Source organism: Talpa occidentalis, unplaced genomic scaffold (assembly GCF_014898055.3).
Source record: "Talpa occidentalis isolate TD23 unplaced genomic scaffold, MPIMG_talOcc4v2.1 talOcc4.16, whole genome shotgun sequence".
Lineage (NCBI taxonomy): Eukaryota > Metazoa > Chordata > Mammalia > Eulipotyphla > Talpidae > Talpa > Talpa occidentalis.
In genome coordinates, this window is record NW_023601653.1 from 2,408,246 (window position 1) to 2,432,917 (window position 24,672).

At 66.8% G+C, this 24,672-nt stretch overlaps 1 protein-coding gene across 2 annotated transcripts in view; it reads left to right on the top strand.

Moving 5' to 3' along the window:
• Nucleotides 1–24,672, top strand: part of SCUBE1 (signal peptide, CUB domain and EGF like domain containing 1) — a 78,866-nt gene that overhangs the window by 50,490 nt on the left and 3,704 nt on the right. Inside the window, exons 7-18 of one of the 2 annotated variants that reach the window (XM_037513412.1) lie at nucleotides 1,638–1,727; nucleotides 11,626–11,742; nucleotides 15,527–15,649; nucleotides 16,803–16,919; nucleotides 18,361–18,483; nucleotides 18,990–19,109; nucleotides 19,348–19,452; nucleotides 20,201–20,317; nucleotides 21,040–21,177; nucleotides 21,333–21,536; nucleotides 22,721–22,882; nucleotides 23,903–24,070. In XM_037513412.1, the coding sequence (XP_037369309.1) occupies nucleotides 1,638–1,727; nucleotides 11,626–11,742; nucleotides 15,527–15,649; nucleotides 16,803–16,919; nucleotides 18,361–18,483; nucleotides 18,990–19,109; nucleotides 19,348–19,452; nucleotides 20,201–20,317; nucleotides 21,040–21,177; nucleotides 21,333–21,536; nucleotides 22,721–22,882; nucleotides 23,903–24,070 (1,584 nt within the window). The remainder of the gene's footprint in view (nucleotides 1–1,637; nucleotides 1,728–11,625; nucleotides 11,743–15,526; nucleotides 15,650–16,802; nucleotides 16,920–18,360; nucleotides 18,484–18,989; nucleotides 19,110–19,347; nucleotides 19,453–20,200; nucleotides 20,318–21,039; nucleotides 21,178–21,332; nucleotides 21,537–22,720; nucleotides 22,883–23,902; nucleotides 24,071–24,672) is intronic. The other variant, XM_037513413.1, reaches the window with a different exon arrangement.

The window sequence follows — 24,672 nt, forward strand, 5'->3', positions numbered from 1 at the left end:
CTTGGCTCTTTGCGATTATGTCATAACCCCTAATCGGTTCTTTCCCCACGCAAAAATAACAGCAAATTTCTTAATGAGAAAAAGAGGAATTTCAAAGTCGGCACCCAGAGTCCAGCCTCTTCTTTCTCTCCACGCTGGCAAACCTCAGACGCCCACACCCGTTCTCTTGCTGATGTTTTAAAGGCCCCATTTGCTCGTAATTGACTCAGAGGTACTTCTCGAGGGCCTCCCAAGTGGCAGAAGAGGGGCTGCCGGGGAGCCGAGCGCGCCCCGGGCCGGGAGCCGCCGCCGGCCTGGGGTCCCCGTGCTGCTGCCTGTGGGCCCCTCCGTGTGGTCTCTGCTCTCGGACGCCGTTTTGGTTTCTTTCTCTCTCGTTCCCCCTGCTTTTCTGGTGATGGACCCTGATTGCCTGTCTTGTCTGATCACTGACGTTCATTAACTATTTCAGAGCCAAAAAGACAAACCAAACCAAACAACCAAAAAAAAAAAAAAACAAAATCAAACAAATTAAGAGCAAACCTGGTCTCAGACCAGAGTCTCCGTTGCAGCCTGATCTCATCTAGAACCCCCGTCCCTGCCCCCCACCCCGTCTCCGCTGTCCTGCTGGGGGCTCTCATGTCTGCGTCTGTGGGCGCCCTCTGCCACTCACCCCAGCCTGGTCTAACACTTCTCGTCTTGTCCAGCCGACTCAGCCCCTCATTTTTCACCTTGTAGTGTCTGCTGCATGCCAGGTCCCACCTGCCTCTACTCTCTGACACTGCCCGCCCCGCCCCACCCCTCCCCCTAGAAATCCCTCTCTGGACCGCACTCCGGGGCCTCTGCTCCCTGCTGCCAGGAGCACCCTCCACCTGCCTTGGTCGCGGTGCCTTGGGAGCGGCCGTCTCCATGCATCTCCCACTGACCCCTGAGCAAAGACACACCCCCCCACCGCCCACTAACCTCCCGTGCTCCCGGGGAAGCCTCCTGGCCGGCCGCCCCAGCCTGGGTCTCCGCACGCACCTAAAACGACTGACCCGTCTCGCCCGTCCTGGCGAGCCCTCGAATGCCCAGCTCCAGTCCTCCATAGACAAGCAGGCAACCAGCGCTGCCCACTCGACCCCTCGTCTTCTGTGCTGTTCCACCGGACCCCGTGCTGTGGGCGCTCGTGTGCGTGTGCGTGTGCTCCTGTGTCCTGTTCACTCTGCATGCGTGTCTGCACGTCTCACAACTCGAGTCGACGTCCGCTGTCCGGGCGCACCCATCACCGGACCTCGCAGCCCTGTTCCCTTGTCCTGTCCCCGCCTCCCAGCCTGAGCCGGGGCTTCTGTCCGCGCTTGTGTTGTGGGCGCCGCGTGGCGCTGTCCGCTTCTGTGGCCCCTGCAGCGGGGCCCTGTGTGCCTGACCCCCACCTCCTGTGTTTGCACGCAGATGGGCCCCGGGTCCCCTCTGTGTTCCCTGGTCGTCCCCCTTCTGCACGCCCCGCCCCGCCCCCGCCTGTTCGCTCTGCCCTCAGCGCCCACGCGGAGGTCCCGGGACCCGCCCCTGGGCGAGGACGCCGCGCTGGCCTGCGCCCCGCCGCGAGACCGACCGTCTTGGGCTGCAGGCCGTGGGCGCTCATTAACCAGTGGCTCCGTGTTTGTCCCTTACTTGTGTTTTAGAGGAGGATGAGGCTGCAATTGAGCGCGCTCGGTTCAATGCCACGTCAGTAGCTGATGTGGACAAGCGGGTGAAACGGCGGCTCCTCATGGGTAACTCTTCTTCCACTTCCTTTGTCGTGCTTGCGCTTTTGTCCGTGCGTGTGCGTTGGCCGCGTGTCCCGGGCGCCTGAGTGTGTGCAGGCTGGTGTGAGGGCTGAGCGTGTCTGCGTGGGGCGCCCGCGGCTGCCAGGTGTGAGTGTGGGGGGCTCCACTCCCGATGTGAACTCACTTTTCCTTTGCCCCATCCAACACGTGCATTTCTTTGTTTGTGTGTTTGTAGCAGAGAACCCAGAGCCAGTGTCTCCGGCCTCAGCCTGTAAGGAGACAGCAGGCCCCACTTGGCAGTTAGGACCCCGGGATCGGCAGAGCAAGACTGGGGTGCCGAAGAGGCAGCAGCAGAGTAGGCAGGGACTCCTCAGGCAGCACGGCCCCTCCCCGCCCCTGGCCTAGGACAGTCTCCTCCAGATCCGGGGCGGGGGGGCCAGACCACCCTGCTGGCTTTGTGCTGGGGAATCCGCCCCCAGCGAGGGCAGGATGGTCAAGGTCACTGGCAGGCCCGGGGAAAAGCAGGACCTGCTCAGTCCTTCCAGCCGCACGGCTCCCTGACGCGGTGAGTGACCCCAGTCCGGCCCGCTGGGCGGCAGCCGTGGCCCACTTTGCCACGTTCCCCTCTCAGGTGCCCGCTCACCTTGAGGGTCCGTATGCAGTGGGCGGCGGCCCTGCACTGCCCGGGGCTGGTGCAGACGCTAGCGGGCGCCCTGTGCCACTCGGGGGCTCTCAGGAGGCCACTGGGGTCCTAACCCGCTGGCCAGGCTGGTCCTGGGCGGCGTGGAGTGAAGCGGAGGAGGGAGGGAGGAGGGGGAGCGGCTGTTCTTTGACAGGCGCAGATGGCCGCCGCGTCCGCTCCTCCTCTTTCATGTGGTCTCACACTTTGGCCACTGGGATTGTCACAACCGTCTCTGTGGCCCTCGGACAGCTGCCACCGCCTGCGGGTGCCGTGGGCCGGATGCTTGCCCGTCTCAGCTGCTCGGCCCGAGACCACCCCCCCGGCCCACAGAACTGCACTAGGCCCAGAGGTCACGGGCGTGTAGGCTGTCCCAAGTCTTGGGGTCTCAGGACCAGGGAGGTCAGAGCCTAGCGGTCCCAGAGCAGGTCCCCTAGCTTTGTGGTGCTTGTGAGGGCCCCAGGGAGCCCAGGCATCTGGGAGCATGGGGGCGGGAGGGGCCGGGAGGGATGTGGCCGTGCATGTTGGGGAGCGGGCTGGAGGCCTGCCCTCCCCGATGGGTCCTGGAGGAGCAAGGAGGAGCACGGCCCCCGACGGTGCTTGGGGACCCCTGAAGTCCACACGAGGCAGGACAGGGCAGCCCTGTTTCTCAGACAAGCAGAGACTGGCCGGAGGCCTCCCCGGTTGCACGAGCAGACGGGAGCCTGGCAGGAAGCCTCCTCCGCAGGGTCCCTGGCCGGGGCATCGTGTGGACCTGGCTGACTGGGTTAGCCTAGGGAGGCTGGGGGTGGGGGGCGGCTGGGGGCCCAGCCAGCTGGCATGTCCTCTCTCTCCAGAAAGGTGTGAGTCAGCCCTAGGCTTAGAGGGAGGTGGCTGGGGGCTGGCCGTGGGAACCGCAGAGCGGCTGGGCCTGGCCCCTTGGCCTGGCTGCCCGGGAGAGGTGCGCCGTAGCCGGGCTGGCGCTCCAGGCAGGGCAGGACCAGGAGCTGCGCCCCAGGTGCCTGGGGGAGGGGTGGCCCAGCCACCCGTCAGAGCGGGCACACATGGCCAGTCACCGGTGCCGGGGCAGGGGGAGGGTCTCCCATGTGCACATGCGTCTGCTCTGAGGGTGGAGAAGGAGGGTGACCCGGCTGACCTGGGCCCCACTGAGTGACCACGTCAGCGCCAAGCTTGTCCTGCCCCTAGGACGGCAGGCCTTCCCCGGGGGATGAGAGCGTGGGTGCCCTGTGCTCTTAGCCACTGCTTGTGTCCAGACCACAGAGGTCACGGTCGTTGGGATGCTGTCCAGCCATTAAATTAGCAGCCGGGCCTCTGCTGGACGGCAGCACCAGCCAGAGGACACAAAACCTGTGAGCTGGGAGCCAAGCCCTTGCCGGGTTCCGCTCTCGGTCTTTCTGGGGCCTCCCGCACGGGGCCTCCTGGTGGGAAGGAGTGTGGATGGCAGCCCAGCCCCCTGCCCCCCACTGGTACTGCCAGGCAGAAGGTCGTCTTGTTCTGAGACCAGAGGACACTGAACTTGGGGACAGAGGGGGTCCCGCCCACCCTGGGGCTGCTCGGGGCCGTGGTTGTCCATCTGGAGTGGGTGGAGGCAGCTGGGGGGACCTTCCGCTGTGGGGTCTCGGTGGCACCGGCCATAGCTGTTTATCACCACCCCCACCTGCCCCCAGTCACTGAGCCGGGGCTAAGGGTAGGGTCGGCTCTATTTATTTTAAAGAGCCTCAAAAGCCATCCCCGATTTCAGATGCCCTTGAAAGCTGTTACAGTGTTTGGGCTGAAGTGACAAACCTGTTACCTGGCTGGCGGGTGAGAAGCATCCGCGTCCCCGCCAGGCGACCCAGTTGAGCTGCTGAGTCACAGCCCAGCTCTGCAGGCAGTTCCTGCCCCAGGGTGCACTGTCCAGGCTAGGGTGGCTCAGGTGTGTCTTCCTGGGCGGAAACAGAGGCGTCGGCTGCCTTCCTTCCGAGCCCGCAGGGGACCACGTCCGGCCCTTTCCAGCCTCTGGAGGTGCCCGCCTCCCCAGCCCACGGCCCCTTTCTCCGCGGTCGAAGCCCACAGCTGGCCTGTCCCTGACCCTCTTCTTATCCTTCCTCGTCCACTTTTAAGGGCACTTGTGACCACCTTGGGCCCACCCAGCATGACCCCACCTCCCCGCGTCCCCTTGGCCGTGTGGGGTCGCAGGTGCCGGGGAGCTGTTTTTCCGCCCAAGGCCGACAGTTCAAACTGGGGCTGGACATGCCTGGTGGTGGGGAGGGGCTAGGGCACATCTGAGACCGTGAAGTGGTGACACGGGACCAGGGAGGACCAGGGAGGCTCCATGGAGGCCTGGCCACGGGGAAGGGTGGACAGACCCGGCAGGCGCCCCCTTCCAGCTGAGGCCTCTCTACCCATGGGCGCAGGACAGGCCCTGGGCCTCATTCAGGGAGAGCCAGGCTGGTCAGACTCACCCATCACGGAGCTGGTCCCAGACGTGGCTGGACGTGGCTGGTCTCTGTCATCTGTGGCCCCCGACTGCTCCTGGTCTTGGTGCAGTCACAGCTTGTGCATGCACACACGCACGCATGCACACACGCACATGTGCACACACACGCACACACGCGTGGGCTGGTGGAAGTTGCTGGGTCCCGGTATGGGGAGGGGGCAGGGCACTGTGTGGCCCCAGATAGGGAGGCTGGGGCTTAAAGAGGACACGGCCCACACAGCCACCCTAACAGTTGGGCAGAACCAGGGTTCCTGGTACCTGCACCCTGGCACTTTCAGGGCCCCAGCCTGGTGAGGGAGCCTGCCTAGGAGGTCCCAGAGGTGCGTCAACAGACCGGTCTGTCCCGGGAGCAGCCACGGGGAACCTGGAACAAGGCCCCTCGCTGCGCAGCCCTGGGCTGAGCGTCTTTAGTGCCCCAGCCCCCGCCAGGGCCTCAGCAGTGTGATGAGGAAGCGGCTCAGCGGGGCGAGTGCTGGCCCCGCACTCAGCTTCCTGCTCTTCCTGCACCCCGAGCCACCCCGTCGCCCCGGCAGGTGGCCTTGCTGGATCTGCTCCCACCCAGGCCTCAGCTCCTGGGGCTCTACGCAGCTGGAGGGGTGACCACTGTGGGCTGTCAGACAAGAGGCTGCGAGCCGGCCCCCAGCCCTCAGTGCCCTCCCCTTAGCACACAGGGGCAGGAGGGAGAGGCCAGGACAGAGACCTCAAGGTCCTTCAAGCCAGACCAGCCCTCACCCCCACACCTGTCCTCCCCAGCCTGCTCACCCCTTCTCTGCTGCAGCCCAGACCCTGTGGCTGCGGGGCACCACCCGTCCGTCAGGGACAGAGGTGTGCGGGCCCCCACCCTCAGGCAGGCCCTGTGGCCCTGAATCTGTGAGCCCACCCAGCGCCTCGGAGCCAGCAGGATGGCGGGACAGGCCGGGGAGGGGGACCAGGCCTTTCCTTCAGGCAGCTGGGCCCGTCCCAGCAAAGGACCCACTGGGGTGCCCAGGGCTAGAAAGACATTCCAGGGCCCACCCCTGAGGCTGGGGATCCACTGGCCATGGACATGACAGAGACAGACCCAGGTGCTGGGCAGAGCCCACCGAGCCCCTCCCGCCTCCCCTCAGACCCTGACCGGGAGCCCCTCGCTCATCAGGCTGCAGCCTGGCCTCCGCCCCACTTCTGGCTGCGCAGACCCCCTCCCTCCACAGCCCCCTTTACGCTGTCATCAGCATGTCAGCTACCGTGTGTCACTGCGTGTCCCTAGGGGCCCACTCGGGGGGTCCCTCCAGGCAGGTCCCAGCAGCAACCCCCAGAGGGAAGAGCCACCTCCCACTCGGCGTCAGGGGCAGCATCTGCCAGCCAGGCCAGAGGAAGGGCCCACCGTGGTGGGGTCCGGGAGGCCCCTGGCTTCTCAGCCTGACGCCCCTCTTCATGGGGACCAGCCTGGCTGTACCGGCCCAGCGAGGGACACAGGCCTGCGACCGTGCTTCTGACCGGCCACAGGGTGACCCAGGGGTCAGTGGGGACGGGGCAACAGCGGAGGCCAGTCCACTGTCAGGGCCCATCAGGACGCGACTTTCACCCTCAGTGCCAGGAGCCACAGCTCAGGGATCTGCTGAGGGAAGAGGGAGGTCAGGGAGTCCACAGCTGGGCCCAGAGGCCAGTGACCAGCTCTCCCTCCCTGGATGACAAGTGGGCCTGACCGAGGCCAAACGGGTCTCAGCAAGCACCTCGGGCTACTCCTGCGGCCAGCACGAGGCTCTTGGGCACTGGACAGATGTCCGGGCAGCAGGTCTCTGGGTCACCAAGCCCACACCTGACCCCCCACCCCACCCCCGGTCAGAGCCTGTTGGTGGGTCCACACCTGCGTGGCCCAGCGCCCTCTGTGACCCCATGCACCCTGGACCCGAGAGGGAAAGGTTCTTTGCCCAAAGGTCAGGGTATGTAGGGAGCTAAGTGGCACTTGGGCCTCTGGGCCCACGTCCAGCCCTGCTGTGAGATCGCCCGGGCCAGCGTGATGGCCCCCGCTCTCCCCGTCCAGCCCAGTGCAGCCCCTCCCTTCCGTGCAGCGCTCCAGGCCCACCTCCCCTGGTGGGGCTCCCGGGCCTCCTCGTCCCCCAGACCCGATGCTGGGCAGGGCCTTGCCAGCCTGTGCCATCACACCCTCCAGAGTCTTGTTCTCCCATCTGGCCGGTCAGCAGCAGCCAGGCCCCCGTTGCCAGCCCTGTGCCAGGCCCCTGTCCAGCTCTGCCTGGAAAGCAAGCCTTTGGGGTCAGGGGGACTGCACACCAGGAAACTGGGGCTTGTGGAGCCCACAAGCCAGCCTTGGGGGTGGAATGGGCCCAGGCCCCTTTCGAAAGGCCGGGCCAGGCACCAAGCAGTGATGGTGCACCTAAGCCCAGGTACACCCACCTTGCACAAGGTGCACCCGCCTTGTCTGCGGCGGGTAAGCCAGAGCGAGCAGGTGCTTTGAGGTCAGGACGCAGCAGCCACCCCTGCCTTTGGGGGCTAAGATGTCGCAGGCCGAGTTTCTAAGAAATGACCCCAAAGGGTCCCTGCATGTGGCCGGCACGCTGACAGCTTCCAAAGCACCGTCGCGGCCACTGTCAATCAGCCTGGCAGGGACTCCCACCGTCTCCCCACCAACCAGGGGCCTTGGCTCCTGGCAATGACAGGGCATGGCCAGCTCGCAGCCAGCATCCGGTGGCCTGCTCCCTGCCCCAGCCACTGGGCCATCCTCCAAGACATCTCTGACACTGTCAAGGTTTTGCCGGGCCCTGCCCCAACCAAGGGCAGTGCCAGCAAACAGTGCCACCCAAAGGGCACCTACCCCCATGCCCGGGCCTCTGTCCAACTGAGACCCTGACCTTCCTGCTCAGCGGCTGCTCAGCCTCTGTCCAGCACCTGTCGCAGGGCCTGCCCCAAAGCAGGGACCCCCAGGGGAAGGTCACGGACAGGCCCTTTCTCTTGTCCCGGGTTTTCCTGGCTGCTGCAAAGGCCTGACTCCCGGGCCCTGCCTGCCACAGACCCTTAGGCCTGGACCCCGCCTGCCTCCCCTTGGCCTCTCACCGGCAAGGACCCTGCCCCCTCCAGGCCTCCGCCTGGTCTAGTGCTCTCAGCAGCCCGGAGCCTCCCAGTCTTGTTTCCCAGACAGGCTCCTCCAGGTAGCCCTGGGGCCTGGGGCTCGGCCACCTTCTGCGAGGCAGTGGCTGGTTTAGTGCCCTGTGTTGCCCCCTGAAAATTCTCGGTTTCTGGACAAAGGTCCCTCATTTGTATTTTGCACTGGGCCCCACAGATGGGGCAGCTCATCCTGCCTGAACAAGTCAATGTCTCTGCCCCCGGGCCTCCACCAGCAGAAGCCCCGCCGCACCCCCCAGCGCTGGCCCAGGGGGTTGGCCAGCGAGTTGCCGCAGGCCTCGGCTGTGCTCCTCCGGGGCACGTCCAGGGGAGGAGTGTTCTGGGCGAGGCAGGGGGCTCACAGGGTCACAAGGAAAAGCCTCTTCATGTCCAGGCTGGGCTCTGCCCGCTTGCTCTTCATCCCCGCCAGCGCCCAGAGCCTGCCGCAGCTGGGGTGCTCCCACAAGGCAGGCCTGCAAAGCACAACTGCCCTCAGGCTCAACTGCTCACCCCTGGGAGGGGGCAGGAGCTGGGCGAGCCCCCAGGAGGCTGCCCCTGCTGCAGGGCCCAGAGCCCACCCCTCCGCTCCCACAGGGCCAGCCCCCAGCCGCTGCACCTCCCGAGTCCACAATTGCTCCCTGCACCTGGTTGACCCCTGGGTCAGGGGAGAGACAGGACCATGTGGTTTCTGGATCTGACAGCAGCGGCCGGGCACCAGGTAGCTCTGGTCTTGCGGACAGCAAGTGAGATGTTCACGGAAGCCTCAGGGCCCAGGGACCCTGCGTGACCCACGCCAGCCGCCTTCCTAGCAGGAATCTCCTCAGCAGCACCAGCCTCTGCTTGGAAACTCGCAGGGGTTGCGGGCACGCAGATCCCCCCCAGGCCTGTCCTACCATGGTAGGCTTTAATCCCGACCCCTCTTTCACCCAGAGGCTGAAGGTGGACGTGGCTGGTGCACTACCCAGAACACCCAGAAGAGAGACCTGTGCTGGCAATGGGGTGCTGGCAACCCAGGTGCCCCCAAGGCACTGGTGCAGACAGGCTTGGTGCTGGTGTCCCTCCCCACTGGCCGACCCCTCCCAGCCCAGGGCCGGGCCGGCACGGAGAAGGCCCTTGCTGGCTGTTGGGTCTTGGCATTGCTGCATGTGCCCGAGGGCACTGGGCAGGGTCACCACCTGGCCCAGAAGGGCCAGAACGAGCCGTGTTAAGGCCCCGGTGGTAGGGGAGGGACCCCCTAGGGTGTGGCCCAGGGCAGCATTGACCAGAGAACTGGAAGAGGACCAGCATGGGGACCGCAGAGCAGTAGCTGTGGCCAGGTGGCCGGACTGAAAGTTTGACTCAAAGGGTCAGAGTTTGACTCAAAGGGTCATGCTCCAGCGCCACCAGCTCTGCCTTTCACTGCAGGGCAGCGGGCACGTGCCGGGGCAGCACCTGCTCCTGGCCGGGAGGAGCTTGCTGAGTGTGGGAAGCATGTGGCCCAGAAGGCTGAGTCAGACCTGGTGCAGGTGACCCCCAGAACCAGGAGCAGTGGGAGGGGGTGTCCACACCCAAGAATGGGCCCTCAGAGCCTGAAGTTTCAGACCATCCATTGTCCAGGGCAGAGACGTGTGGACAGTGCCGGGGAGAGGGGCCTAGACTAAGGGTCCAGGACTGGATGACTGCCCAAGCTCTATTCCACCCCCCATCTGCCCCGAGGCCCCTTGTCTCCAGAGGACCATGATCTGAATCCCATCAAGACCTCCTAAGGAGGGCAGAGCCCCCAAGAGCCTGGAAACCTGTTTGCCAGGTCAGTTTCTCAGGTGCACGGCCCCCTATGCCTGGGCCACAGCCCACGACCACCACAGAGAAGCCCACTGGCCATCCTGCCACTGAGGAAGGCCGCCCCCTGTGCCCCAGCCCAAGCATCCCGCCCCCACCTCTCCAAGGCCTGCACCTTAATTACCTGTACCTGCAAAAGAGGTGTGTCCTGGCCCCCCCCTCCAGAGGGACCCCCCCACATGAAAGGCAGAAGAGGCACTAGGGTTATACTTTGTCTTTGATTTGGGCCTGGAAGTGGGGTTTCCCTCTCTGGCTGACACCCCAGGAGAGGAAACTCACATTTGTTAAGCAGCTACTGGTGCCAGCCCCAGGCCGGCAGCCATGAGTGAGGGGTTCATCCGGTCCTCACCGCCACCCTGAGCAGCTGCCGTCAGCCTCATTTCCCAGGTGTGGGTGCCAAGGGGCCACCTACCCCCCAACCACCCCAGACAGCCGGTGGGGGCCAGGTGGGCGGCCCATGCCGGGATGGCCTCCTTCCTGCCACTGGCCTCAGGGCGCCTGGGGGGTGTCTCTGAGCCGGGCCTCCCAACCAGGGGTGGGCGGGGGTCCTCCCAGCACCGAGGCCGGCACGCAGACGGGGAGGCTCACCAAAGCCACCGGCCGCGGGGCAGGCGGGTGGGGCGTGGGGGCTCAGGAAGGAGGGGCCGAGAGGCGTCCGGGCCAGGAGCCCCGTCCTCCAGCGGGAGTCACAGCTCGTCCTCTCCTGGGGACACGTGCTCTGGGAAGGGCCCCTCTGCAGGCAGGCCCCGTGTCCAGGACAAACCCGCCCCGCACACGCGCGTGCATGCACACGCACGCTCGGGAAGTCCGCGCTGCCCCCCCACCCCCGCCCTGCCCCGCCCACCCGGCGCGAGGCGAAGTTCAGAGGAAATCGGAGTGAATTTGGTCTGATCAGCAGCAGGGAGTCCGGCAACCGGGGCGTCCGTGCGTTTAGTCATCGGGTCTACGTTCCTCCCCCGCCCCAGAGAGAGCCAAAGGCAGCGTGCGGGGATGCAGACACCCAGAAGGACAGACAGAATAAAGCAATGGGGGGCCCGCAGGGGACAGGCCCACCAGCCGGCCCCTGGGAAGTCAAGGTAGGCAGGCGGATGTTGGGCCCATAGAAGGCGGGGGCCGTTGGCGCCCACCCCCAGCAGCTGGGAGACAGGGAAACCCACTCTGCACCGTTCCCACGAGATCAAAGCCTCCAGCTGCCCGGGAGGCGGCGGCCTCCGTGTGCGGGCCACCTGGGCCCGTGACCCGCCGCCGCCCGTCTCCAGGCCTGGCCAGGCTCCTTCTCACCACCCGACGGGCGCGTGACCCCGTTAGGCCCCAGCCTCTCTGGCCCTTTTGAATTTGCAAATGAAAAAAGCCCTAGACAAGCCTCAAGTGGACGAAAGCCAGACGCCTCGCGCTCAGTGAGAACAGATGCTGGCTGAGCCTCACGGAGGTCATGGACGGCGGCCACCTCCCCCCAACGCCATGGCCAGACCGCAAGGAAGCCCGTGGGGCGCACGAGGAGCCCCGTACCCGCCCACCTGGGGCTGGAGTCGGAACAGGCGGGGCAGGGGTTAAACCCCAGCCAGGCAGCTCTCAGCTCCGGCCCAGATAGCGAGACTGACCGAACGCACCGAACCCCTGCACGGGCGCAGCCCCCTGCAGTTTGCAAGTGGCTTCCTGTCCTGGAGCCTCACCCCAGCCCCCACGGCATGGGTGTCCGCTCCCTCTGTACCGATGGGGAGAGGCCCCCAGCCGGTGAGCTCAGGACTCCGGTCTCTTGGGGGACCCCGTGGACGCACGAGGGGTGGCCTCTCTCCGAGGCGGTTCAGCGTCTCTCTCTCTCTCCCCAGAGACCTGCGCAGTCAATAACGGCGGCTGCGACCGGACGTGCAAGGACACGGCCACCGGCGTGCGATGCAGCTGCCCGGTGGGGTTCACGCTGCAGCCCGACGGGAAGACATGCAAAGGTCAGGCTGAGGGGGGAGGCAGCCGCGGGGCCTGCTCTGCGCGGCACAGCAGGGCGGGGGGTGTGGCACACTGGGGACCACGGGCGCCAAGTGTCAGCTGTCATCCGGGGGCCCCTGGGAGCAGGCACCCCAGCGGCAGGTCCATGGGGGTTGCCTGTGCTCTGGACAGTGGCCTGACCTCAAGCTGTCCTGGCTCAGTGACCCCTCCTAGCTGCCCAGGGGCACGGCAGGTGCCTCGCTTGAGCCACCCTTGGTCAAGCTACACAGGGGGGTCAGGAAGCTCAGTGGGTGTGACTGCCCTCTTGTCCCCATCGGAAAGACACCGTCACTGGAGAAGGGGGGTGGGGGCCTCAATGAAGGACTAGGGTGCACAAGGCTCCTTGTTTGGAACTGGAAAGTGACAGTTTGGGAGGCCGAGAGCATCCTTGACCTTCAGTGCGCAGGATCACGCTGCTCTGCGTGAGGACAGAGCTTCCTCCCTCTGGTGCCCCGACCCCTCCCAGGGACCCTGAGTGTCTCTGGGGCTGCTCAGCGGCCTGCAGGATCCCCGGGAAACAAGGAGTGAGGGGGGCTGGGAAGCGAAAGCAGCCCTGCCTCGGGGGACCAGCCAGGCCCTGGATGTCCCGAGCCCAGGGGGTGAGGGGCAGCCCCCAAGGCTCCAGACCACACTTCAGGTCCTGCAGCCTCAGCCGCTGCCTCCACCCCGTGCCCAGAAGCCAGCAGGGCTGGGAGGCCGGCAGGAGGGAGGATCTTGAATTCACAGGTCCAGCAGGTGGAAATATTGACAGCAGGGCTGGGGCTGACGTCCCGGCTTTGAGGTTGGCTATTTTGTGGGCTGTGAGATATGAGCCCGTGAAAATAAGACAGAGTGAGCTCTTCTCCGTGGCGCTTTGCTGGAAGGAACCCAGTGACTATGTCAGAAATGACAATTCTCTGCCCGTTTACTTGAAAGTGAAGCCTGGGGAGCGCCCCTCCTCGCCCCTGCAGAGCCAAGGCGCATTTCTGCAGGCAGCGGGCAGGTGGGAGCTGTCCCTCGCCTGGACGCCACGCCAGGATGCCTGGCCGAGTCACCAAAGCCTCGCTGTCCCCACACGCAGTGATGCACGGCAGGTCCGGTCCCTGCCCTCAGAGTTGGGGCCACCTGCCTCCCTCCAGGAGCCGCGCCCCTCTGGCCTGGAGGGCGGGACATGGCGCAGAGGCTGGGAACCAGGACCCGTGGCAGCCCATGCGGCCAGGTCTGGGGAGACTGGGGCGGCCGGGCAGAGAGCGCAGTGCCTGTGGGGAGGAGACCTGGGGCTCGGTGAGGTCAGCGTGGTGAGGTCAGGTGGCGAGGCCTGGGCTTTCATTTGGAGACCGTCCCCGTCCCCGGCCACGTGGGAAAGAGCGGGGGGCGGGGGCCTCTGGGCAGGCTCCGGAAGGCAGCAAGGCCGCCGCTCCGGCGCCCGGCTGGGGAGCACAGGGCTGGGCCAGTGTGGCCGTCGATGCAGAATCCACACACCCCAGGGCTGATCTGTGGGGGCCTGAACCCTCATGACACCTGCAATGCAGGGAGCCTGACTGCGGGGTTCAGCATCCCCTGGGGCTCACTGGGAGTTCTGGGGCCCTTGGCAGGGCAAGTCCAGCTGGGGATTCCCGGGGAACCCCGTGTCGGCTCCTCTGTGAACATGCACGCCTGGCCTTGGCCGGGGCCCCAGGGAGGGTATCAAAGGAGTGATTTCAAAGGTTCGGTGTTTTCTGGAAGCCAAAGGTTGTTGTCAAGCAGGACTGATGCCTGGAGGGCAGAGGTAACCGAGGTCCCGGACACCCAGAGCTGAGCGCCCTGGGCGGGTGGGGCACCTGGTGGGGGTCGGGGGGGAGAGGCGGGCGAGGGGAAGCAGGGTGTTTGCCTAGGCCGTCGGGGCCGCAGTGGGGTCTGGAGGATTTGGCCCACAGCCTTGCTTTATCTCAAGCTTGCGGACCGTGCGGGGTTCCAGCCTCAAGGCCCCTGTTGGATGCTGCGCCCCACTTGATATTGGGGAGGGGGCACCTTACCCCTCGATTCTTCTGTAAGGAAGGGGGTCTGGGCCTCAACTCCCCAAGCTAGAGCTGCATTTCCTCAGGAACCCCAGCACCTCATCTTTCCAGAAAGGCCTGGGAGAATCCCCCCCACACCCGGCCCCTCTCCTCCCTCCCCCAGCCTCCCTGCTGCGCCGGCCCACTCCCCCAGGCCCGCTCCTGCTCCTGCCCCAGAGCCCTCAGTGGGGCAGGCAGAGGGGGCAGAGAAGAGCGCCCCCCGCCAGGAGCATCCGCAGGTGCCTCCGAACGTCCCCGGAAGGCCCAGCCCCCTCCTCCCGTCTAGGACCCAGCCCCTCCCCTGCACACCGCCCGGCGGGCAGTCACTGGCCAGACCTCATGTCCCTTGGGCTGCGGACAAGCCCGATGCCCCATCCGTCCTCACAGCAGGTCCAAGGCAGGGAGCAACGGAGTCTGGGGCGAATGTCAGGAAGGCTTCCCGGACAGCCAGGCCTTCCCAGGGCCAGGACGGCCAGGCCTTCCCAGGGCCAGGTGGGGCCGTCTCCCTGGTCCTGTGAGGGGCGGGCGGTGGGCAGCCTGGGGCTGCCGGGTGCGGGACAAGGCTGCCAGGGCTGGGCCACAAGCCGCAGAAGGGCCAGGCCTCTGTCCCGGGACAGTGGGGCCCTCAGAACCTTCTAGAAGTTGGGAAGTAGGGGACACGGCTGGTTTTGCCTGCCAAAAGGTGGTGGGGGACAGTGGAGAAGGCATGCAGAGGCTGCCCTTGAGGTTCACCAGGTCGAAGGTCAAAGGGGCTGTGTGAGCCTGCGCCCCTCCCCAATCCCAGCTTCCCTCAATGACCCCCCACAGCCACCAGCCTGGCCGCAAGCAAACATGCCTCCATCCCTGTCTGGTTGCCATGCCAGCCGCTTCACCCACAGGCCCAGATGGGGAGGGGTGTGGGGCCGGGCCCCAGGGGCCGAGGCCTCCCTGAGGAGGCAGCACGCCTGCTTCGTGGCCTCAGAGGACCCACCTGGACCGAGGATGCCGTGAGCAGCTCAGCTGGGCGGAGGGGCCTGCGGCTCAGGAGGGCCCTTCCCTGCCCGGCTCCACACGGACGCTGGCTTCTGCCTGCACCACAGAAGCCTCCTCTGCCCACACACAGGGGATGCTGGGGAGGGGGCCCCAGAGGCCCCTGGACAGCCCCTTGCTGGATTTGGCTTCCTCTGGGCCCAGGAGAAGGCCTGTCTTTGGCCCTGATGAAGCTGGGCTCCTCTGTCAAGTAGGGGGCCTGGTCCCCTTTGCTTTGACGTGACACGGGCTTTGCTAGAAAGAGCACAGCCTGGGCACCAGCACAAGGTGGCCCCCAGGGGGCGCAGTGACCACGGGCGGTTACACTGCGCCGGGCGTTGCTGGTCTGACGTCTCTGGATGAGACTTGGCAGGGAGGGGCAGACCAGGGACCCAGACGCACCCCTCAGCAGCCTCAGCCTCCGTGACCCCCCCGTGCCCACTAAGTGCGGGGGATGAGCCACCCGCTGGCCTGCTGCCCGCAGTGGCTGCACTGCTGACCCTCGCATGGCTGCAGGCTCCACCACCTGCCCCAGGCCTCCACTGTCGGGGGCTCCTGTCTTGCCCGCACAGTTCCCCGGGGCCGCAAGTACCCGGCCAGGTCGCGGGCGGCACCTGGGCCTTCACAGAGTGGCCCACGCTGCCCGGGCTGGTGCTCAGCTGGGCACAGCCCGGGCAGCAGCCGGCCAGGCGGAGCCCGAGCTCACCCCTTGCGCTGCCCGCAGACATCGACGAGTGCCTGCTCAACAACGGCGGCTGCGACCACTCCTGCAGGAACACGGTGGGCAGCTTCGAGTGCGGCTGCCGCAGGGGCTACAAGCTGCTGACCGACGAGCGCACGTGCCAAGGTGAGCCATCAGGGCCATCTCCTCCCGCCGCTGCGGACAGGGCGGCGGCGCAGCTCCGGGTCCCCCACCCCCGCTTGGAGGCGAGCGCTGCACCCGGTGGAAGTCTCTGCGCCTGCAGGCGCGCTCCCCAGGCCTCCTGCGGGGCCCCTGGGTGCCGCCTGGGCGCAGGGGCAGTGGGAGGAGAGGTCCGGGCCGAGGCCAAGAATCACAACCCGGGGCAAGTCCAGCAGATGCCCAGGAGCCGGTGAGAGCCCAAGGAGGAGCGGTGCCGAGAGTGGTCAGGGAAGGCCTCCTGGGGGAGGGCGCCCTGGCGAAGTGCTTGAAGGACAAACAGGCGTTTTCCAGGAGGACCCAGAGGGCCACACCGACCCAGGACGTCGCACTACTGGACAGAGGGGCTGGGGGGCCACGGGGAGCCTGTGGGGTGGGATGAGACTCCAGAAAGGAGACGGGGTGCCCTGTGGGGGCACCTCTGGGAGAAAGCCCTGGTAGGGAGGGTCTTTGCTTGGCCCTTGGGACCTCGGGCTGGGGGCCCCAGATGCCTCCCCCGCCCTTGCTGAGCACCACACCACCCCCGGGACCCTGCGCTGCCACCGCCAGCCTCTGCTCGCAGTGCCCATGCGGCCCTCCCGTTCCTTCATTCCAAACTGGCCCCATCCTTCGAGGTCTAAGTCAGCAGCACTGGGAGGTTTTCCCAGATAAGCCCCCACCCCAGAAGGATCACCTCCTACTTTCCACAGTCAGGAGCGGCCCCTGCTGCATTAGCGCGCCCGCGTCAGCCCAGTCGGCACGGGAGGCTGGCTTCGTGTCCCAGCTCAGCCGCTGCGCAGGCAGGTTCCCGCGAGCGTGGATGAAAACCTACGCAGGCCACAGCCGAGCGCGAGGCGTTCACGGGCAGAGATGCGCAGGAATCCCGTCAGGCCCAAGTGTCCCTACTTCACGCGCCCCTGACATGTTGCGAGATGCTTCTCACCCAGAAACGCGGGTGGAGGGAGACAGAAGGGGAAGTCGGGCAGCGACGCGGGCCGCGGTCACCGGGCGGGTCTGTGCCCTGAGCCCCGGGCCCTGTGCAGACCCGGGAGCCGCAGGCGGGGGACACCTGCCCCCCCGCCGCACCTGAGGCCCCTCCCGCCTTGTGTCCCCGTGGCCGCAGACATCGACGAGTGCTCCTTCGAGCGGACCTGCGACCACATCTGCATCAACTCCCCGGGCAGCTTCCAGTGCCTGTGCCGCCGCGGCTACACGCTCTACGGGACGGCCCACTGCGGAGGTCTGCAGCCCGCCCGCCAGCGCCGCCTCCCCCCAGGCACGCGCCTGGCCGCACGGCCACCTGCACTGCACCCACACCCGCACCCCCCCACCTGGCGGGCCCGGGAGGGGCCTGGGGAGGCGGGCAGAGGGGCCCGGCCCAGGCGGGGGCAGGGGCGGGGCAGTAAGTATCCGCCGGGGCCGGGCCGGGCCAGCTTGTGAACACAGGCCGGGAGTCCGCAGTGACGGGACCCCAGCCCAGGGCGGGGTGCCGGCTGCGCAGGGGATCCCACAGACAGTTGGTTCCAGAAGCAGAGCTGGCTGCAGAGAGCGCGGAGCGCGAGACGCAGGGGCTCCAGGAGGAGTGTCTGGGCCTACATGAGGGCGCGTGCCAGAGGGTCCCCGTGCGCAGAGGCGCCGAGGCCGGGGGAGCACAGGGGCGGCTGGTGCACAGGGGCTGTAGGGAGGGGCATGTGGCGGGAGGTGCAGGCAGGAAGGGCTCTGTGAGCCCCGAGGCACAGGCTGGAGATGGGGAGGGGCTGGAGGTGGGCTTGTTCCCCATAGGGTGAGGCGCCCCTCGGCGGTTCAGCACGTGCGCTGTGGTCAGTTCATGCCGGAAGATGGCTTTGGCCACCACATGGCGAGAGGAGACCCAGGGCCCAGACAGGAGCAAGGGCTGCTGGAACCTGGGACGGAAGGGGGCTGCAGAGAAAGGGAAGGTTCTGGATGCAGTCAGGAGCCAGAAATGGGACACGGTAACGTGTGGACAGGGCGGGAGGCACTGGGGGGCCAAGAATGGCCCCGCGGTCCGGAGTGTCTCTTCCTTTCCTGGGAACGGCCACACTCCCTGAGCCAGGCAGCCGTGGACGCGGGTAGGGCCAGGCGGTGAGGTGACCAGGCTGGTGCTGGGGGGGCTCCTGGAGGCAGGCTGCAGGTTCTCCCAGAGGGGTTCCCAGAAACCTGGACCCCGGCCTCCACGGCCCTCCGTTCCCCGCCCATAGCCGCAGGTGCCACAGCCGTGTGCAGCGTGAGCGGGGTCCAGCCCTTTGTCCATCTCCAGCCTGTGCTTCTGGCCTTTGGAGGTCAGAGGAGGAACAGAAGGGCTCAGAGGTGACTCCTTTCACCCTGATGCCTTCTATGCAGGAGGGAAACTGAGGCTGGGAAGGGGCTTGTCCAAAGTCACGGGTGAGATAAAGCCTCTTGATCCCACGAGACTGACCAGACCTCGGTTTGTGCCCCTCCCCCCCGCCATGGCCCGCGTAGCTGCCGGAGTTCAGCCAACCACTGAGCTCCCTGGGGTGTGCACGCGCGTGAGCACAGGAGCTCCCTGGCGTGTGCACACATGTGCGGCGGGCACTGCACGTCTCCCTGAGTGGCAGCGTCGGGCTGGGGTCAGCCGGGAGTCCCCTCGGCGCAGCTGGGCCCTGGCTGGCGGCCCCGGCCTGACCGCTGTGCGCTTGCAGACGTGGACGAGTGCAGCGTGAGCAACGGGAGCTGCGAGCAGGGCTGCGTCAACACCAAGGGCAGCTACGAGTGCGTGTGCCCGCCAGGGCGGCGGCTGCACTGGAACCGCAAGGACTGCGTGGGTGAGCGGCCGCGGCATCCGGGACCCTCCCAAGAGGGCAGCGCTGTCCTCCCTCCTCCTGCCGCCGGAGGGAGGGGCAGCCCGCGGGCCCCCAATTCCCTGGGCCCTCCCGTTACCAGCAGGGCTCTCTGCTGCCGAGCTGCGGCTGGGGGGCCTGGGACAGAGGCCAAGGGAGGGGTCAGAGAGCAGCCAGGGGTCAAGCCTGTGGGCCAGAGGCCGTGGAGGCGGAGGTCTGGGGGCTGCCCAGAGAGGGTCGCAGGCGCAGAGGCCAAGGGGCTGTGTCCTGTCCCACCCTGCCCCGCCCGTGGGAGCTGGTGTCGGGACACGGGGTGTCAGGGCCAGGGGGCAGCGCACCGGCTCCCTGGGCCAGACGCCCGCACGTCCAAAGGGGGCGTCCCCAGCACCTCCGGCCAAGGTGGTCCCGTGGGCTCGGGGCCTGGGGGGCGCCTGCTGGCCCAGCTCAGCCCCATCCCACCCTCACCCCTCCGATGTCCTCATCCTCCACAGACACAGGCAAGTGCCTTTCTCGGGCCAAGGCCTGGCCCCAGGCCCAGCTGTCCTGCAGCCGGGCAGCCGGTGTGGAGAGCTGCTCCCTTTCCTGCCCGGCCCACACACTCTTCACGCCAGGTAACGCGGCGGCCCCCAGCCAGGACGGGGCTCCCTTCCCAGGCCCCGGGGGCTGCCTCTCAGTGTGGGTGGGCGGCAGGCTCCTCCCCCCGCCCCGCATCCCAGCTCCCTCGGCGCAAGCCAAGTGACAGAGGATCAGCCCCGACCTTCATCTCCTTCAGCCACCGCTGAGCCCCCCGGGTCAGGGGGCACTGGAAGGGAGGGGCCCAGGCCCACCTCACCACCGGCCTCTTCGCAGACTCGGGAAACAGCTACAGCCTGAGCTGCGGGGTCCCGGGCCTGCAGGGCAAGCCGCCGCAGAGACTCAACAGCACCAGCGCCAGCGCCGGGCCCAGCTGCTCAGGTAGCCCCGCCTGTCCCGGGGACCCCTTGAGTCTGCGTCCAGCACCCGAGGTGGTGGGGCGAGCCTGCCGGGAAGAGTGTGTGCCGGGAGCTAAGAGCTGGTGGGCCCAGAGCAAGCAGGCTTCGGGCCTGGGCGTGGCAGGCGCCTCGGCAACTCTGAGGCTCCAGCCAGGGCGCCGCACGGCCCAGTGACTGAGGGTGTGTGTCCACGGGCCTCGGACTCCATTCTGGCGGCGTGAGCCCCATCCTCCGTGGCCTAGAAGCTCCACACCAGGGCTGCCCGGAAGGCCCTGAAATAAGGGTCAGGGAGTGGCCTCAGGGCCAGGCGCCGAGTCCCAGGTCCCCAGCAGCTGCACCCACAGCAGCAGCCTTCGTGCCGGGGCTGCTGAGGTCAGCATTGGGAGTGCATTTGGGTGCGTTCAGTGCCTGCATGTGGGGTTCTCAGCGTCCGCTGGGACCCCTTAGTCCAGAGGGCTGGAAAGGAGTCGGCAGGCTGGGCCCCTTCCTTGCTTCCTCCCCCTCTGCTCTGCCCCTCCCCTGACCACACAAGCTGCTGCGTGAACCTGCTTTGGGGTTCAGGGAGCTGGGGTCCTTCCTCTCCCCCTCCACAGAGGATTTCTGGCTGAGGCCCCCTGCCTTTACCTTGACCCCACCATCCACGCTTCCGCCCAGGCCTCCCACGGCCCCCGACCCCGCCACCTCCCTGCCCACCGGAGAGGCCACCACTGGGGGGATTTGGCCTTCCCCAGGTGCCCCCACCACCCCCATCAGACAGAAGGCCCGCTTTAAGGTCCGAGATGCCAAGTGCCACCTCCGACCCCGCAGCCGCCAGCCAGCCAAGGAGGCCTCAAGGCAGCAACTGCTGGGTGAGTGGGCCTCCGAGCCCAGCCCCCATGGCGGCAGGCTCCCACACTCCAGGGCCAGAGCCCCGGCACCAGGGCGCTGAGTTTCCTGGGGTGGCCTCCCTGTCCTCACCACTCTGGCCCCTGAGCCCCAAGGGCCCTGCCTGGCGCCTCTGACAGGGTCGCTTCTCTTGGGAAGTCCAGCATTTGGGTGGAAACACAGGTCCTGCCCCTGGGGCCCATGGCCGCTGACTCGCCGGGTTTAGGTGAGCGCCCTGAGCAAGGGCGGTGTCTAAAGGAATCACAGGCCTCTCGTGGCCTAGTGAGTAAGACAGCCCAGAGGATGTCGGGGAAGGGGAGGGGGAGGGAAGCCCAAGGCAAGCCTGGGGAGCAGGAAGGCACCCCAGCTCTGTGTCCAAGAAGATTCCTAAGCCCCCAAGGATTGCTCCCCAGCCTGACCTCCTGGGCCCTCAGCAGGCCTCACCTGGGCCCCGAGCCGTCCTGCACAATGTCGCTCAGGCTCACGTTGAGCTGCCTCCCGCTCCAGCAGCGGTGGACTCAGAAGGGCCCGGGGCAGAGCTGGGCACAGCCTCCAACCCTCGTGAAGCCTCCACCCAGCCCTGGCCTTCTGCAGCCTCAGTTTCCCCACAGCACCATGGGCTCTTTGGCAAGGTGGTCACCTGCATTCAAGGCTAGGCAGGGCCTAGCCAGGCTACCTTTGCCACAGCAGTCCCTCCCTTGTCTAGAAAGCTGCCACGTGACCTTTGTGGCCCTCAAGTGTGACTCCTCCAAGAAGAGGCGCCGTGGCCGCAAGTCCCCATCCAAGGAGGTCACCCACATAACGGCAGAGTTTGAGGTCGAGACAAAGCTCGAAGAGGCTTCAGGTGGGTGAGGGCTCCCCTGTGGGCCAGAAGGGGTTTGTGTGAAGCTAGGGCCCCTGCTGCCGGCTGTGGCCCCAGGGGAGCAGGCTCAGGAGACAGCCACGGGCCCCCTCCTGAGCCGGGCCTGGAGGGGCTGATGCTGGTCTCTCGCCCCGCAGATGCCTGCGGAGCCGACTGTGTGCGGAAGCGGGCCGAGCAGAGCTTGCAGGCGGCCATCAAGACCCTGCGCAAGTCCATCAGCCGGCAGCTGTTCTCCGTCCAGCTGGCCGGCACCGAGTACGAGGTGGCCCAGAGGCCCGCCAAGGCCCTGGAGGGTCCGGGGGCCTGTGGCGCTGGCCAGGTGCTGCAGGACGGCAAGTGCGGTGAGTCCCTGCCTGTGCTCTGCCCCCAGTGCCACGGGGCTCGACGACCAGCACACAGGCAGCCGTGTGGGTGAGGCCAGGGCAGCAGGGGCAGCAGCCAGGGGCCAGTTGCGTGAGGTTGGTACTTGACCAGAGTCCGGATTCTGCATTTCGTTGTTAGCGAACTTGGGCCTTGGCGTTGTTGGGCCTTGGCGTCCTCCCGGCCTCTCTGTCTTCTGCTCCATTCCTGACCTTGTTAGTCAGCGCTCAGATGGTTCCCGCTGGGCCCTGTGGGTGCCCTACACCCACTCCGGTGCCCTTGGCCTATCCCACTCTCACTGTCTGCACTGACTGTCCGCACTCTCACTATCAGACTCAACCTGTAGCAAAGCACGATGGGGGGAAGCCAGCCGGGGCCCCGTGGCTAGTGTCCCCTGCTTCCCAGCAGGGCCCAGCCACAGAGCACAGGTGCCAGCAGCCCCGCAGCAGCTGAGTCCAGGGCATGTGTGTGTGTGAACATGTGTGCATGTATGTGTGTGCATGTATGTGCATCTGTGCACCTGTGTGTGCATGTGTGCGAGTGCATGTGCGTGCATGGTCACCACACACCTCCCGCCGCGTGGAGTTCTTTCTGACCTTCCTCTTCTACGCGGCCATCTCTCCTCCGCGGAGACACCTGCTCCCTTTCTCCCTAGCAGCTCCCGTCTGCCCATCAGTTTGCTTGTTTGCTCAGTGGCGCCACTTCCGTGTGCTGTGACAGCCCAGGCCCCCTGCCTGTGCCGTCGCCCCAGCCTCTCTGCCGCCCATTCTCAGGGGCAGCTCCATCCCCGGGAGGGACCCGGGAAGGCAGAGGAGCGGGTTTGGAGGAGGTGACCCGGGGCATCCAGGAGGCACCAGGCACACAGAGGGCAGGGCTGGAGGCCAGGGTTGGAGCAGAGAGCACAGAGACCCAGGGGGTGCTTTAGGCCACAAGCACCCAGCAGAGCATTGTAGGCCCTGAGCCAGCGCTTCAGGGTCTTGCCAGATGGCGCCTCCCAGCTCTTACCCCTGCTGTCCTGGGTAAGCCAAAGCCCCCCTAGGCCCTCGAGCTCCAGAGCTGAGGGCTGTGCCTCTCTGGTGCCCAGGGCCTGGGCGTGAGGCCGCAGGAGCCAGACCGCCGGCCGCACTCCCCAACCCTCCAGCAACCTGTCCCTTTGCCTCCACAGTGGCCTGTGGGCCCGGCACCTTCTTCAACGGTGAGGTGGGCCAGTGTGTGCCGTGCGCACCGGGGACCTACCAGGACGTGGAAGGCCAGCTTGGCTGCACGCCGTGCCCCAGCAGTGACGGGCTCGGCCTGGCTGGTGCCCGCAACGTGTCAGAATGTGGCGGTGAGTGGGGCTGCCCTGGCAGGTGTGCCCAGGTCGGTGGGCGGGGGGCGGTTCTCAAGTCCCCAGAGGCTCCAGAGCAAAGGCCGGACGCCTTGTGGTGTCTGTGGAGCTCCTTGCAGTTCCCAGACGGCTCGGCACTCGCACAGCCTGGCCGCCCTGTGCCTCCATGATATGGGGCCCCGCCGTGGCAGCACCACTCTGCCCCATGCTCGGTCTGCAAAGACTTCAGTCTGTAAGTACGTGGTCACTTCCGGGGCACCTGGCGTTAGCAGTGGTGGCACACGGGCCCCCTGTGAGCCTGACGCCCACGTAGCCCCTGCATCGTCATGGAGACGCACACGGGATGAGTTGCCCATGTGGGAAAGCTGGGCCTCAAACCCCGCGGCTCGCCCTGCAGATGGCTCGAGGGGCCCCTCTCAGCTCCTTTCTGCAGTTAGGTTTGCAAAGGGCTTTCCCACTACGACCCCCTCTTAACCTCGTCTGTGCAGTGGGGCTCCCCAGGCCACTGTGAGGGTCACCCAAGAGGATGGGCTGGTAACGGGCAGGGGGTGACATCCGCAGGTGGTGCCAGCCCCCTCGGGAGACAGAGCTCACGCCTGCCTTGAGCCCCTGTGGCCCCCCAGGACTGTGGTCCCTGCTGGGGGCCAGGCACTACGGGTGCAGGGCGGCCACTGGCTGGAGCAGAGAATTCTAGGGTCTGGGCTGAGAGGAGCCACGCCTGGCCTCGCCCAGCGCTGAGTGCCCCCGCGGCCTGGCCCCCTTGGAATGTGCTGTCCCTTCCCTTCGTCCCAGCTGTGCCTTTGGGATCCTCCCACCCCGCTCTGCAGCCCTATAACCCTAGTCCCCGGAGATGGGCTCGGGTATGGCCTGCCCCTTGGGAGAGCACTGGGAATAAATGACCCACCAGCCTGCACACGGCGGCCTGCTCCGCCCCCACCCACCCTGTTGGCTGTCCTGGCAGCTTTCCCTGGGGCGGTAGCACCCCGCCCGCCAGCCTGAACCAGGACCTCTGACTTCCAGGCCAGTGCCCACCCGGCTTCTTCTCCAGCGACGGCTTCAGGCCCTGCCAGGCCTGCCCTCTGGGCACGTACCAGCCCGAGCCCGGGCGCACCGGCTGCTTCCCCTGCGGAGGGGGGCTGCTTACCAAGCACGAGGGCACCGCCTCCTTCCAAGAGTGCGAGGCCAAAGGTGAGGGCGTCCCATGCACCCTAAGGGAGTCCCCTTCACCCCTCTCGTTCCTCCATGACAGACATCCTGGGCCTGCAGCGGCCGGCGGGCAGGTGACCAGCCTGTGCCGCGCTGGGACAGGGTCCGGACAAGCGCCCAAGGCCGGGGGCGGGAGCATGAGGGGCTGCCATCCCGCGGGGAGCGGCCGCGTCTCAGGTCCGGGGGGCACACTGAGCTCCTGGAAGGAAGGGGATTTCGGAAAGTGTGGAAGAAGGAGCAGCAGGGGTCTGCCAAACTGGAGGCCCTCCCTGCGGGGTCACCTGGGGTTCTACAGTCACGCTGCTCCCCCTTCCACCCCAGGCCCCACAGTCCCTGGCGGCCTGCTTCCCCTTCCTCATGCGTCCTCCCAGCCCCCCAATGCTGCCAGCAAAGGTGGCCCCTCCGTCCCACGCCCCCCAACATACAAACTGCTCTGAATCCTCCCCCAACTCTCCAGCCCCTCCCTCCAGCTCTCACCAGTTTCCGCCCCTTTACCACTACCCTTCCAGAAGGTGTATCTGCTTCCCCCCCGACCCCCCACCGACCTGCCTGACTGTACCCAGATAATTGCCCCATCGAGGCTG